The sequence below is a fragment of the Dermacentor albipictus genome, chromosome 1 (assembly GCF_038994185.2).
Source record: "Dermacentor albipictus isolate Rhodes 1998 colony chromosome 1, USDA_Dalb.pri_finalv2, whole genome shotgun sequence".
Classification (NCBI taxonomy): Eukaryota; Metazoa; Arthropoda; class Arachnida; order Ixodida; family Ixodidae; genus Dermacentor; species Dermacentor albipictus.
In genome coordinates, this window is record NC_091821.1 from 171,799,883 (window position 1) to 171,816,366 (window position 16,484).

At 47.5% G+C, this 16,484-nt stretch overlaps 1 protein-coding gene across 5 annotated transcripts in view; it reads left to right on the forward strand.

The window, feature by feature from the left end:
• LOC135905755 (transcription termination factor 1-like) overlaps positions 1-16,484 on the forward strand; it is a 145,828-nt gene that overhangs the window by 59,356 nt on the left and 69,988 nt on the right. For all 5 annotated transcript variants that reach the window (XR_010565472.2, XM_065436789.1, XM_065436787.1 and 2 more), the window contains exon 7: positions 6,293-6,435. Coding sequence is in view for 4 of the 5 variants with exons in the window: in XM_065436789.1 (XP_065292861.1) it covers positions 6,293-6,435 (143 nt within the window). In the remaining variant the exon portion in view is untranslated. The remainder of the gene's footprint in view (positions 1-6,292; positions 6,436-16,484) is intronic.

Here is a 16,484-nt window from a genome sequence, read left to right on the forward strand (position 1 = left end):
GAAGCGCTACAAAAAGAAAGATGAGGTCGGTCTTGGTACACACAAGCCACACACACACACACACATACACACACACACACACACACACACACACACACACACACACGCGCGCGCACACACACAAAAAAAAAAAAGAAGCCGGATTTTTCATTCCGTCAAGATGCTTAATCAGCGAAGCTGAAACGTGCGGCCCCTGTATTTAGCACTGGGTTAAACCCGAGGGTGCATTAAAGTATTTCTCAGTTATGAGGTTACACACAATATCGGCTGCGAGAGAGAACGACGTCACTGGTGGTATGCCCGCAGTCCGCAGTTGTCGCTTGCGTTTAATGTCTCGAGTTTGCTCGGCGGCGTGGTTAGCAGCCATCGCCTGCGATTTGCCGTTAGTGATTCTTTGAAATTAAATTTCTTCAAAATTAAATCGTTCCGTTACGTAAGACCATGAGTGGCTCATACTCCCTTAAGCAATGGCTCATACCCCCGTAAACGCGGCCTCCCCATTACGACGACAGAAGTGAAGCGAAATTCTACGCTGGCGATTCCGATAGCGGCCTATGCAGCCAGGTACGCAGCACGTCGGCATCGTCAGCTGATATTCTTAAGAAACTCGGCGAAGGCTACAGTTCCAAGGATGACATGCTTGCTGAAATTCGCCGCCAACAACGAACCACAGAATACACCAACGCTGCACCGCGTGCTTAGTCCGGCCCGCCCGCGTAGCCGGCTAGTGAGGAAGTGAAGCCGGGCGCGACTGCAGCGCCACGAACGCGCGGGTGGGTGGCGGTTCCGCGCAACGGCGCCGAGTTTTAAAACTGAAGCTAGTCTAGTAACGTTGCCCAAAGGTCTATGGTGCTGTCGCATATGTCGTGACCAAGTCTCCGTTCGGACTAATAAATGTAAGCTTGGGCCTGGCCAAGCCAAATCAAGAGTGGACCCTTTGAAACGCTTCTCTCTACCCCGATTGGAGCTGATGGGAGCCCTTGTTGGCGCGCGACTATGCCACTACGTTACCAAGGCCTTGGATCTGAAGAATGTTGCTACCATCCTCTGGACTGACTCTACAGTAGCTATGTACTGGATCAAGGGAAATGCTGCCAGGTGGAAGCCCTTCATAGCAAATCGAGTCTCGGAGTTACAAGCGCTGACAGATCCCAAGGATTGGAAACACTGCCCAGGTTTGGACAACCTTGCTGGCCTAATCACCCGCAGCATAATCCCATCAGCCCTGCGGGAAAGCGAATTGTGGTGGAGAGCACTCCGTTGGCTTCAGGAAAATGACACGCATTGGCCAACGATAAGTGAGCCAAGCTCGAACGTTGGGGAGTGCCAAATGGAAGAGTGAAAGGTGATGGTGATGCCCATAGCATCATCGTCATCCATGGCAATTCTCAATGTTGAGAATTATAGTTCATTCAGTAGAGTTGTGCGAGTAACCGCGTGGGTCCACCGCTTTGTTGACAACTGCCACAACGAAGAAGGAAAGACGATCAGCCCATTACGAGCTGAAGAAGTAATTGGCGCTGAAAGATGCTGGTTGGCTTAAGCTCAAGGAGATGCGTTCAGCGATGACATTTCAAACCTGAAGAATCTAAGATTGTTGCACAAGAGCTCTCCTGTTTTGCCTTTCAACCCATACTTTGACAAAGAGTTGATGTGAGTTGGTGGATGCTTGCAATTTAGTGATAACAACGAAGAGACTAAGCATCCCATCGTTCTCCCTGGCAATCACCCCCTCACTTCACTGCTCATATGGAAGGAACACTTGAGAATGCTGCAGACGGGCGTATGCGATACTCTAGCACAGCTGCGAGAATTGTATTGGATTATCAGAGGGCGTCAGGCCATAAAGAAAGTTATCAAGCAGTGCCTCGTCTGTCACAAACAAAGTTGCCCTCCAGCTATGGAACCAATAGCACCACTTCCAACTGACAGAGTGACTAAAGGAAACCCGTTCAACATCGTTGGCATCGATTTTGCAGGGCCCTTGATTTGTTGACGGTCACGCGACAGCAAAAAATGCTACATCGCTATTTTCACCTGTGCTGTGACACGTGCCGTCCACCTTGAGCTTGTCAGTGACCTTTCGGCTACAGCCTTCCTCTTGGCCTTTGAACGCTTTGTGGCACGCCGTGGAATCTGCTCGACGGTGTATGTGGGCAACGCGCTCATATTCAAGTGTGCAGCCAGGGATCTAAAGGCCATGTTCATGCTGTTGCAAGTCAAGGAATTGCAGTCATACTTCACCGGAAACCAGATCAGATGGAAGTTTATTGTTGAACGGCCGGCTTGGTGGGGCGGATTCTGGGAGTGGATGGTGCGATCTGTGAAAGTAGCATTGCGAAAGGTGTTAGGTCGGAGCAGCTTGAGTTTCGAAGAACTGACCACCGTTCTTTATGAGGTGGAGGCCGTGATCAACTCACGCCCTTTGACTTTCATATATGATGATGCTCAAGAGCCAGAACCACTGTTACCAGCGCACTTCCTTTTTGGAAGAAAGTTGACGACCCTTCCTCCACACCTGCTGCCGGACGAAATTCCTGGCGGTGGCATGCATCTCTCACGACGCTGGAAGTACCAGACTGCCATGGCTGATGGTTTCTGGAGACGGTGGTGAAAAGAGTACTTATTGGCGCTCAGATCGGCACATATGTGCCGACCAACGACATCGAATGATCGGAAGAAAGACGCCTTGGTGCTCCTGAGGGAGGCCCGCTTGAAACGCCACATGTGGAAGACTGCCAGAATTAAGGAAACATTTAAGGGTAGAGACTGCAGGGTGCGTTCCTGCAAATTGGTATTAAGTGGGGGAACAGAGGTGAAGTGACCGATACAGCTGCTGTATCCTTTAGAGATTGTGGAGCAATGAGCTCAATAATAGTTCACTCATCCGGGGGAGGTTGTTTGTATATCCTCCCTGGAGGAGCCAAAGCACCTCCGTGCTGGGTGCCGCTGCCGCTTTAGCAAAGAGGACTCCTCCACCTAAAACGGCACTGCTGAGGTCACTGTGGCAGAAGCGCCGGACACTTGACACCCCTCAAACTGCGTGCAAATTACGGGCGGTCGCATTCTACGAACAGTGACCGGCGGTGTGGTGGTGCCTTTCAGGTTTGGAGTTGGTTGCTTGCACGTGCGGGGTGCAAGAAAGCCTGTTTGACACAGAGTATTATGATTGTCCCTTTCTCTCTACTCTCTCCCCTTTCCCATACCTTCTAGTGAAAAATAAATGAGTCTTCTTGATGCGCTTGAAGTGAACGGATGTCTGTCTCTGTCATTTTTCTATAAGTTAAAAGTTCTCCATCTCTTATTCCACAACACTCCTTAACTGAGCACAGCACAAGAAAGTCTTGCACAGCTCGAAGTTTGGCTGGGTCAGGTTGAATTCCATTGGCGTTCACAAGGTGCCCGAGAACGGTTATTTCATGATGACCGAAGTGACATGACCAGTTGAGCTGAAGTTTCGCAGTGAGAAACACAGTAAGGACAGTCGCGAGACACTCAATGTGCATTTTCAAGGTTGGAGCAGAAACGATTACGTAATCGAGATAACACAGACAGATGGTCCACTTGAAGCCTCGAGAGAAGGGTGTCCATCATTCTCTCTAACGTCGCTGGGGCATACCAAATGCCCAAGTGATGTTAGTGATTGGGTCATCGAAATCAAAAATATCGCGGTAACTAAACAGAATGCGCCTAAGGTCTTCAGTTTGAGCTGGAGAGAGGTCGGTAGCGATCATTTTATAGATGAAGTGGTAGGGTGATGAATCCGAACAGGCTGACAGAGGCAGAAATAAAGGGCGCGAGTGGAGATATCTCGTACTCGTGCACAGGTGTCAGACTGGCCGCTGTCATGTTACCAGGAAGAACGTGTGCAACAGACCCCAAGTTGAAAACGGGAAGCTAAGTAGAATTATCAACAATGGTGACGACGGTACTTGGGAGCGTGACTCCATGCTGTAGAATAACGTCAACAAGAGGAGAGACTGTGTAGTCGCCATCAGGAACATGTGGTCAAGCGTTAAAAGGTACAGTAGTAGTGGTTTGAGGCAGCAACCGGGTGATTTTGGCAGAACACAGGAACGGATGATGTGCATCGGAAGCAAAGTAGCTGTCAGCAGGAAGGCCCAACTGCACGACACCTGTAGCATAGTCTATTAAGGCAGAATGGGTCAACAGCTCCTTTGCTGCCAGCTGACGGCCAAAAGACTTTCCAAAGAGGTCTGGAAGCATCTGCTTGCAGAAGCCCCAACTCGTTATGTCGTGTTCGTGAGTCTCATACCATGCCAGCGCTGTGTCTCGAAGGTAGAATATCACATTCGCTAGCGATAGCGCTGGGTCCCACCAATTATTTTTGCTTACACGCTCGTACCAGGAAATCCAGTCTTCAACATCCATACCATTGATGCCATTGAAGGTCCCTGGGTCTCGCGGCTTGGACAACATGACGGAGGTCAGAGTCTGCGGCACCGGAGGTGGGCAGTCGGTCATTGTGGCACTTTGGCTGTCGATGATCGTGTCGGGGCTCACACGGCAACCGCTGCGGAGCTCAGTGTTGGTATCCAGCACCTCCACCAATATGTTGCGAGGCAGAGACAAGCACGATAGTTGTTTATGCAAGGTAAATGCTGAAGGCGCCAGCTGACACTAGAACATGGAGGCCGAAGTGCCCCAGCAGCAACAACACTTCGTCATCGTCTCTTGTCTGCACGTCCTGTTCTGCATCGCGACACTATTCTTGTGACTTTGTTTATCATGCTTTATCTGCCTTCAGTGTCCTAAATTTCAAAGGAATTTATACTTTTCTAAATGCAGAAGACTCTGCAAACACGCATAATCGCTACTAAGTCTAGCGGTTCAGCCTGTTGAGGTGGCCAAATCCAAATGTGTTTGTTTGCCCGTGAGAAATTCTTAAGGGTATACTATGCCACTTGTTCATGTATGCATCTGTGGTGTAATGGTTTTGATATCGGGCTACTGTGCTACAGGTCCTGTGATCAAATCCATCTGTCGGACAATTTTAATAATGTTTATTAAATTATTGCTGAAAAGGTGCTTTGTTGAAAATGATGAGTTTACAAAGTGACAAAGCCGTTTCAAGCCAGAAAGATGAAGTTTAAGCAAATCCATGTACTAACCATGCTGGCTGGCTACCATGTGCGGTACTAACCATTCGCATGCTGGCTGAACTGCCATGCTTGGAGCTCCCATAGACACTAGCGCCTGAGTTCCCTCGAGTAATTATTGTATGAAACCCTATGGAAGGGAATACTCTCATTCCCACAGTACTTGACATAGAACTGAAATGTTAATTTTCGTTTTTCTTTAAATTACTCTTGCTTGTATATATAACAATTTTGATTACATTACAGATCAGCTCAAACTCTTCTTGATCACATTTATGCTTGTAGCTTCCCTATACGCTCGACCGAGCGCACACCTCGGTTGGACACCCAAAAAGGTTTTAGGGTGTCCAGAATTCGTTATAGGCGTGGGCAATTGCATAGTACCAGGTTACTTGACACTGGTAGTGACATCTTGTCATGCTTCGTCGAACCACAATGCTTTATGGATCTTTTTCGGTGTCGCATTCATGTTCTTGTCAAAAAAATATTTAAAAACGCAACATGTACACGATTACGCCGCTGCCAAAAAGTTACACCAGCAGCGAAGTAGCACAACTCCTTTACATCAAACTCCTTTTGAAAGTCTCGCTCGCACTTCCTTAGTTGAAGGCACTGCACAAGTGTTTGTGTGATTCGGGTATTAGTTATTTGTACGCCGCAAGAAAAGAAATATTCATGACTAGTATGTACAGAAACCTGTAAACATACAGTCAACTTCATTTGGAAACCCCTCAGGTTTTTATTTTTTCTTGGCCATGCTTAGTTGCCACAGCCTGTATGTAAGTAGTGTTCTGTAAAATCAAATAAAAAACACCATTTCTTAATCTGCCTATATTTTACTCGTTTGGAGCAAATCACTTAGGCGTAACACAAGTTGAGCCCAACCGATTTTCTCCAAAACAGACAATCCCAGCTGTAAACCTGCTCCCAAGTGGCAATTTGCTTCTCCCAGAGCTGCTAACAACCTTGGCCATTTCCAGCCCTTTAAATATGGAAAGCTTCTGTATGTTCAATGCTTTTAAAATAGTTACAGAAATGCTATTGCTTTTGAATATGAGTGCATGTTTAGTTTGTAGGCAGCACTGAGCTTCTTCTGTACTTTGTACAACCCTTGTGTTTGCTACAGAAATATGCATGTGACTCTTCTTTCTTCCATCACCCTTTTGTTTCAGCCTAACTCCAGAGCAGAAGAAGCAGGTGCTGCTCCTGTATGACAGGGTTGGACCAAAATGGACTGATATGGCACAGAAGATGGGCCTCGCAGCAGAGCAGCTGAGAAGTGCTTTTCGTTTCTTCAAGGAGAAAGAGAGTTTTGGTATGTGTATGGAGTATTCATGTAATATAAGAAGGCTAGAAAGCTCAGCTCATAATTTTTTAATGTTATGAGGGCAGCTTTTGCTACATGCTCTTACGTTAGTTTTGAAGAAGGAACTGCCTGTATTAATTCGCCTTCGATCTGATATAAGCTTATGAGCGCAGTGCGATGGGCTTAAACAGCAAATGCAGTGATGTGATTGTTGCCTTAATTGTGCCAAAGTTTGCCATGAAGCTAAACCTGCTACATCCTGCTACAGTTATGCAAAATGGAAATAACTTGTTTCTGACCTACTCCCTGAGGTCACTTTTGCTTTTCTTCAAAAGAAAAGAAAAAAAAAAGCATTGAAGTTTCGTTGTTCAGTCTCTAACTGCTTCCATGTAATGTGTCGTGAAAGCAGGCAGGTGATGTGACCTAGTTGCTTAGAGGCTATGGCGTTGCGCTGCTAAGCAGGGGATCGCGGCATCAAATCCTGGCCATGGTGACTGCATTTTGATGTGGGCAAAATGCAGAAACACCTGTGTGCTGTGCATTGAGTGCACGTTAAAGATTCCCAGGTGGTCAAAATTTCTGGAGTCCCCCACTGTGGCATGCCCCCAATTGTATCTTGGTGTTGACACATAAAAAAAACCTTCAAACAATTTTCTTTTTTAAGCAGGCAGGCACATGCTCTGCTGTCAAGGTGCCCCTTAACCACTCTGAGATCAAAAATTTGTTACATAGTGACAGCTGTGTAGCAGCCTGCAATAAACGTACAGCCGCAATAATTTTTTTTTGAAGTAATGCCGTGATTGTAAAGTTACAGGCATTTGATGAATGACTATGTGACCACCGTTGTTTTTCGCTCGCCTTCACTACCCTTCCCACCGGGGCTCCCTCCTCCTCTTCGTGTGCTTTCACCAACTCAGTACAGTGCAGCGAAAGCTACAGGTCGTGTCAACACACTAAAAGAAAGTTTTCTCCATTGTCTGCCCCTAATCAACCTCCATGTGGCACCGACTGAGTGTAAGCTTATAAAAGGTTCAATGGCGCACAATGAGCAGACACCCCTCTAGTCTCACAATTGTACAGCACCCCTGCTTGAACCGTACAGTGGCATCTTTGATTTTGGCGACAAGCCTTTAGGCCAAACATCTGTTGTTCACCACCGTATAAACACTGGAGACATGAATCCTGTTCATCGGCGTCCCTATCATGTGTCACATGCTGAACGTAGAGTCATCCAATCAGAAGTGAACAAAATGCTCTGCAAAGCGGTCATCGCACCATCAGCCAACCCTTGGGCTTCACCTGTCGTCCTTGTGGAAAAAAAAAAAAAAATGTGGTACCCGGCGTTCTTGTGTCGATTATCGCCATTTAAATAAGATCCTGCGAAAAGACATCTACCCTCTGCCACGCATCAATGATGCCTTGAACTGCTTGCACGGAGCCAAATACTTCTCGTCCATTGATCTTCGATCCGGCTACTGGCAGATATCAGTTGATGAAATGGTGGCGAAAAGACGGCCTTCATCACCCCTGAAGGTTTATATCAGAGTCATGCCTTTTGGCTTATGCAATGCTCCTGCAACATTTGAACGTATGATAGACTCTCTTCTGCGAGGCTACAAATGGACCACCTGTCTTTGTTGTCTTGACGACGTTAATGTTTTTTCTCCCATGTTTGGCAGCCACCATACCTGACTCGCTGCAATTCTTGCAGTCTTCCGAAAAGCCAGCCTCCAACTGAACCCCACGAAATGTCGATTCGGGCGCCGTCAGATTACTATGTTGGGGCACCTCGTTGACGCATGCAGTGTACAACCAGATCCTGAAAAGGTTCATGGCATTGGCAGTTTCCCTGTGCCACATTATGCTTCTGACTTGCACTGCTTCTTCGACCTGTGTTCTTACTTTTGCCATTTCGTCAAAAGCTTCGCTGACGTTGCTCGGCCTTTGACAGATCTTCTAAAGAAGAACACGCCATTCTCATGGAGCCCTGAGCAGGCTGACACGTTCGCCACCCAAATCAGGTTTCTAACCATCCCTCCCATACTTGCCTACTTTGATCCATCTGCACCGACCGAAGTCCACACTGGCGCAAGCAGCCATTGCATCGGCGCTGTTCTCGCCGAACAACAGAATGGTACCGAGCACGTGATAGCTTACGCCAGCCACCTGCTGTCCCCTCCCGAGAGAAATTACTCCATCATCGAGCGGGAGTGCTTCGCTTTAGTTTGGGCCGTCGCCAAGTTCCGGCCATATTTGCACAGCCATACATTTTCGGTCGTTATAGACCACCATGCCTTCTGTTGGCTGTTTTCCCTTCGGGACTCGACAGGACGGCTTGGTCGCTGGGCTTTGCTGCTCCAGAAATTTTCATTTATTGTCAACTACAAGTGTGGACGTCTGCACAAGGACGCTGACTGCCTCTCTCGTCACCCCGTGGATCCTCCTGGTCCTGTTGTGCATGATCCGGTGACCTGCGTGATGGCTTTTACTGACATGACCGACATGCGCACTGAACAACAATGCGACGAATCCTTACAGCCCATCATCGCCGGAGTGCAATCTGGCAGCACCGATGGCATGTGGCGCGTGTTCGTGCTGCACAGCGGCATCCTCTACCGCCACAATATCAACCCTGCCGGCCTGAGTTGCTCCTTGTCCTTCCTCGTCATCTGCAATCCGTCATTCTTAAGCAACTTGACGATGCACCGACATCGGGACACCTTGGAGTTTTGCGTACACACTACTGCGTACGACGGCAGTTCTTCTGGCCGGGTCTTTACCGCTCTGTGTGTCGTTATGTCGCAACTTGCGAACTGTGTCAGCGCCGGAAGAAACCTCCCCTGCCACCTGTCGGACGACTCCATCCAATTGAAGTTCCCTCTGAACCTTCCTTTCTTGTAGGCCTTGACCTGCTTGGTCCTTTTGCGATGACAAATAAAGGGTATAGGTCGATCGCCGTTGCTTTTGATTACGCGACATGCTACGCCATAACAAAGGCAGTGTCGACTAGTTGTGCAACTGACGTCGCCAATTTTCTCCTCCACGACGTCATTCTCCACCATGGTGCACCTCGCCAGTTACTTATAGACCGCGACCGCTCATTGTTGTCTCGAGTTGTCAGCAACCTCCTCTGCTCTTGTGCCACTGAGCACAAGCTGTCCACTGCCTACCACCCACAAACGAATGGTCTTACAGAACGTCTCAACCGAACACTCACAGAGATGCTGTTGATGTATTTCTACAACAATCACCGCGACTGGGATGCCACGCTGGTCTACGTGACGTTCACGTATAACTCATCCTGACATGACACCACAGGATATTCACCCTTTTATGTTTTGTATGGTCGTGACCCCACATTGCCGTTTGACACCATCCTACCTTCTGTGCCATATGTTGCAACTGAGTATGCTCATGAAGTCATCGATCGCGCTCACATGGCACATCAAGTCACCCGATCTTGTTTATTAGCCTCGCAGCATATACAAAAACAGCATTATGACCGGTGCCATCGCGATGTTAGGTTCACGCCAGGTGCTTGGGTGCTCCTTTGGTCACCATGTCTTCAGGTTGGCCTCTCCCAGAAGCTTCTCTCTCACTACATGGGGCCTTATGAAACCCTACGTCAAGTTAACAACTTAAATTACAAGATTGCACCGCTACAGTTCGATGCATCCTCAGGTCCGACACCTGTTGATGCCATGCACGTTTCAAGGCTGAAGCCATACTTCGCTTGCAATTCTTCGCCTACCATGCGCCGAGACGACGCTTTGCCACCCAGGGGTTCTGTTACGGAAGGATGAAAGAAGACAGAGAAAGAAGAAAATCGCAAGACGCTGGCTGCTACGTGTTCTTGGTGGTCAGCCATCTTGTTTACGCTACTCATCCTGTATATATATTGTTAATGCAGTCTTTATATACTCCTAACATCGCCGTAACAATATGCTGGGCTGGCCTGACGTTAAAGCCCGAGAAATGTCATATCGGTTTCAGTGAACTATGCTTCCTTGGCCATGTCATCAGTCATGAGGGTGTACGACCTGACCCAGACAAAATACACGCTGTGGCAAAGTTCCCCACACCATCCAACAAGAAGGCAGTGAAGTGCTTCTTGGGGCTGTGCGCCTATTACTGACTTTTCATATATTGCTGCGCTGTTAACACGCCTGACATGAGACGATGTTCCCTTTCTGTGGGGGAAAATGAGCAAGTAGCATTTAGCAAACTATATCAACGCCTTCAAACGCCTCCTGTTCTTGCGCACTTCGATGAGGATACCCCTACACCACTTCACACTGATGCGAGCAATGTTGGTCTGGGTGCTGTACTGGTGCAGTGGCAAGACGGCTCCAAAAAAGTAATTGCCTACGCTAGCCGCACTCCCTCTCGTACAGAGGAAAACTACTCTACTACCGAGAAGGAATGTCTCGCCATGGTGTGGGCGGTTATCGAATTTCGCCCATAGTTGTACGGCCGTTCATTCAAGCTTGTCAGCGATCATCATTCTCTTTGTTGGCTAACTAACTTGAAAGACCCGTCTGGCACACTAAAGTCTCAGGTTTCAGGAGTTTGACATGACCATTAATTTACAAATCAGGGAAGAGTTACAGCAATGCCGACTGCCTCTCAAAGTCACCCATCGAGTCTGCAAGGGGGGGCGAGGCGGGGCACGCCCTCCCCCCCAATTTTTGTTTGTCCCCCCTCTGCCCCCCCCCCTCCCCAAGCACACCGAAAAACTGATCGAAGGTAGGTGGTATGAAACAAAATGTCAATTTTGATGTCTTATAATTTGGAAGCAGAGGTATGAGAGTAGCGCCGCTTACAAATGACAGCCTTGTTTAAGCATAACAATTTATTACAGAAAATTTCTGACCACAAGCAATTTCCCTCGCGCTTGTGATAGAATAGTCGCTTGAAATACAGCGCGAACTGCCGCTGTGACATAAAAATGGTTCCAACAGTTCTAAATAGATTTAAAAATGGGCTACATTTCTTTGTTGTTTGGTCTGCTAGCATGAACCGGCAAGTTTGTGCCTCAGATGTAATAGCCACTGTCACAAAATTGCAAGTGGGGTCAAACGAGTTGAGATGTCATGACCCTTCTAAGCTGCAGCTTTTCTCACTGAAAACCGTCGGGAGAATGCTGCCTACTCACAAAAAGACCCGGTAAGCCACTTACCCTTGCAGGACGCCACCACTTAGCCATCCGCTCCGCTTGTCGCTAAATACACGCGTGCCAAATGCCGACACACTTGGAAGTGTTGCGGCTCAAAGTGGCATTAGGAATCCACCAAGCCCGTCGACGAGGACATCCGGTTATAGGAATGAAAGAAAAATTATGCAGTTGCCACGCACTGTGGGAATCGATGTACGCGAAGCTTTCTGTGCCGTTTGCTTTAATTGACGGTAATTAGCAGTGATGTTGACGGTGAATATTTCATTTCTTCAGCATTCAGTCCAACACGAAGGTGCTGAGTTGACGTTAAACGTTTCCTTGCGTGCACCCCTGCTGTTTATCTGCATGGTACACAGAACACACGGAGAGGTGTTTGGTTCAGGCATTGTTCTGCGCCTAATTTTATAACGTTTGAGAGGGTTGAGTATTCTCATTGCCTCACACGACAAATCGCATCGTGGCAGAAGTATTAAACTTTAATTGAATTATGGTGTTTTTTATTGCACCTCCGTCAAAATGCGGCTGCCGTGGTCGGGATTAAATCCGCAACCTCGAGATGTGCCATTGCCGCAAAGTTACTGCAGCGGGCACTGGAGTGTTGACTAGACGTGCCGATGCTGCCGTGATGTCGCCTAGATCCTGCGGTGTGCTTTAATTAATGCGGGTCTTTTCCTACAGGCCCTACGTAAGTTGTCCGCTTGACATATTTGCATGGTGTTTTTTTTTTTAATGAAATAGCAGGAGCGACGTATCTTACCGCACCTTGAACTTAAATTTATCCTGTTTCCCCGCAACCGCTGTCGTGTCTGTAGTAGTAGCGTTTCGTTGCCTTCTCATGGCATCTTTTCTCTATCCCCCTGTTCCTTCCTGTTGAATGGGAACTGCGAGCAAAGAGTGGCAAGGCTGTTATTCACTCGTTTAGTGACTGAGTCTGTTCTACTCTATCTCTGCTTCCTCTTCCCCCTCCACTCTACCGTTCTATCTAGCTAGCCTCTGGACTTGCACGTTAGTAGACAGGTAAGCGCTGCAGTTTCTGCAATGCTTTTGTTGGGGGTCAGGGATAATTACAGCTGTCAAGAGGCTAATGTGGCAATGCCTAGGGAGCTCCAGAGGGTATGTGCGCATTCGACGAGCTGCAAAGTCTAAGCAAGTTTCTTGCATCGCCTCCTCTGCCACAGTACTGTCATGTATACACGCACTCTGAATTTCACGCCGTTCTGCCGAACTCCGCCTCCGATGGTATGAAATATGTGACTGTATAGCAACCTGGGAATCGAAGATCTGTGCTGTTCTTTGGTAGCCGTCGACTTGGGCCCCTTTCATCCATTAGTTCAGCTTGTTGTTTTCAGGTAGAGGGTCTTTTCCTGACCCGTCAATGATTGGCGTCAAAGCTTTGTGGACTTCTGGATAGGCGGGTGATGAATGTGGTGGGTTGCCTCTGGTAAACGTCTAAGAAACGCTCTTCTTTGTATTGAGATGTAACAGGAGCTTCAGCAGTGAGCAACGACAACGCCGCAGCTACGATCGCCCTTGCGTGCACCATTCGCGCTGTGGTGCAGCTGTTCCGCTCATTGCACTGACTTCTTCTAGTCTTCTAGTGCACTGCAGCAGTGGCACCAACCACTTAAGCCACTTCAGTGCTCATGTCGCTGGAGGAAACGCCAGCCCATCTCGCCACCGGAAGAGGCTCCAACGCATGGTCGACGCATGGGACCTTTGGGTTGCCTTAAGATGTCGCTGAAAAGGTCCATTGCCAACTTTTTTTCAAATGCAAGCAAGCGGGCCTAGCAGCAATGCATCCACACAGAGGTTTCTGCTTCAACAATGGGAGATTTGTAGACGCCCCATGAACAAGAAAATCCTCAGCGCTCCGTTTTTATTCCGCTTGAAGAGACTGTGAGTAGCATCACTTCTGACGACGCTTGTCCGTCCTCGTCAGTGCAAATGGACAGTAAGTGCGACGAGCTTTCCGCATCGTGTGCAGCAAGGAATGAACCTGATTCCGCGACCGAATTCAACGTTTCTGATGCGGATGTCGACCACGCAGTCCAGTTGGACATTTCGAAATTTAAGACAGAGTCACCCACACAGCCAATACTGGACCCATTTCCATCTAAAAAGTACGGCAAATTGAGAAGAAGCTTCCACTCAGACTGGTACGGCCTATCTCCTTGGTTGGAGTACAGCGTGCAGGCTGACACAGCTTTCGGTTACCCTTGCAGAATGTTTTCTACTGGTCCCAATGAGAAACCTGCATTTGTCAACGGTGGATACAGTAACTGGAAAAAAGCCATAGAAAAAGATGCTGGTTTCAGAAAGCACGGAAAGTCACTTGCGCATAAGTCTTGCCAGACATCGTGGGTTTCCTACACGTAGATGAAGTCGGGAGGACAGAGCAAGTCAGTTGCAACACATCTCGGCGACGCGTACTCCAGGAGGTGGAGGAAAATCGCCTCTATGTAGCAAGAGTCACAAATATTTTGCAATTAACTGCCATTCAGGGACTCGCTCAGTGGGGCCACAATGAAAGTGCCACAAGTGAAAACAAGGGAAACTTCGTTAAGCTCTTGAACTTGTTTGGCAAATATAACAATATTGTCAGAAAGAAACTGAATGGTGGAGCAGCGAACGTGAAGGACGTTCATCATTCAATACAAGACCAAATCCTCAAAATTCTCAGCCACATCACATTAACAAGTATAAAGGAAGAGACGAAAAGCTCCAAGTACTTTGCACTATTGTTGATGAAACCAAGGACCTAAGCAAGACGGAACAATTATCAGTTGTAGCAGAGTCCTTCAATGCTTTTCTGGTCATGAAACTCCGGCCACAGTTTTATACAGGGACAGTAGCTGCTACTAGGGTCGCTGCTGTTTCCGTTGGAGCATGCCGTGTCCGCGCGCACCGCACTTGGCTGAAACTACTGTACCGGTTCAAGGCAACCGTTTATCTTTCATCAAACAGCTAATATTTAAGTATCACTCATATTTTGCCTTACATGCAATGTGGTAATTGCATCTGCATGTGAAAATGTTCCTTTTGCTTACCTTTGCAAGGTAACAAAGCTACGATGGAGGCAGTCGTGCCGATGCCGCGATATTGAATGTATGTGTCCTTACAACGCAGTTCCTTATCTCGGGCAGAGGAGCATGAGATTATTTATTTACGAATAGGTAGTTTGTTTGGGCTTGTGACACCGTGAAAGCCTAAGGAACTCGCTAACTCGCAAATTTAAGCCTCGCAGCGAGACTTGAGGCAGCGCCGATCGCGCTAGCTATTTGGAATGAGACCATCTATGCCGCGAGAGTTTGCCACTGCTGCATTACAAAACAGAAAATCTCTTGATTTCCCGTGTTTACAGTTTATAAAAGCTAACTTCATTCTGTTGCAGTCTATTGCAGAACGTCGGCAACATTTCAAAGTGGGAATGACGAAGCTTTTGCAAGGCAACGTCCGTGTGTCACGTGAATACACGCTGACATCTAGCCTAGCCTTACTCCCAAATTTGCAACTGCCGTTTGTTCATTTCCAACGTGTAACCTTGACAAGATAAGTTACGTAGGCATTGTTGTACGAATGAAAGGGGGTCTCACTTTACGTTGAGGAGCTACGCAAAGGCACCCGTGCAGCTGCAACTCTTGCGTTGGTTGCACTTTCACAAATGTCTCTCCTTCTGGGACCAATCTCGCTATCACCTCCACTCCAATTTGGCATGCTTCATATTGACAGCGTGTGTTACTTGGATGGACTATGTTTGCATGGCGTGAGATTGCGTAATGAAGACTGCACTGGGGAGACTTGATTAACTGAGACGAAGCCATGTTTGATGTCACTAATGTAAACAAAAATAAACAAACGTGTTCACGAGCATGACGCTGCTGCACTGCCGATTTATTCAGAATGTGAACCACATAACGTGGGGCAAAATGCCCCAAAACGTGTTAAGCTGAGGAGACACTAATGCCCATTGCATCACAAGCTTCAGTATAATTCATAATGCAAAATAGAAGTGAGGCGTGCAGACAGGACACAGGAGTAGAGAAGTGGACAACACGAACGCCGACTATCAACTGAAGGGAGCACTGAGGCGAAAAATGAAAGAAGATACAAAACTCATCTGCGCCTTGTGTCTTCTTTCATTTTTCGCCTCAGTGCTCCCTTCAATTGATAGTCGGCGTTTGTGTTGTCCACTTCTCTACTCCTGTGTCCTGTCTGCACGCCTCACTTCTATTTTGCATTATGAATCCTTACCAACTAGCTCAGCTTTCTGTCGTTCTTCAGTATAATGGCACATTTGAAAACATATGTTTGTGAACATGACATTGTTGCGCAACAAAATTTACAGTGAACAAGGCAATATTTCAAAATACGTAATATGACGGAAAGTACCTCAAAAATCAGCAAGCTACGAAGCAGTTCTAATGAAGTAGTTTAAAAATAGAAAAATTAACATGATCGACATATCAGTGAATGAAAAGAAGAAAAAGCATTTTTTTTACAATTATCTATCGCATTGAGAAAAAGCAGTGAAAAAGAAATTCCTGCTTGTCTGTATGGCAGAAGCCGTTACGGAAGCAATTCAGCACATCACTTTCTTGCCCCCACCAGCTGGGCATGCTGCGTGCTTACTTGCCCGTGCAAGTTTGTTCTTTTCTCTTGTGAAGAAGTGCAGACGGCACCTGAGAAAAAAAATTCGCAATTTCTGCCATGGTGTCTACATAGTGGCAGCCACAACCTGTATAAAGCAGCAGCTGAAGTGCGGTTATCCAACAGAACTCTCTCCACAATGTTCATGTAGATGTCCGCACAAGCCACTCTAATAACAGTGAGTTCTTCGACGTAGCTCTCCACAATCTGCAGGAGACTGAGCAGTCGGCATGAC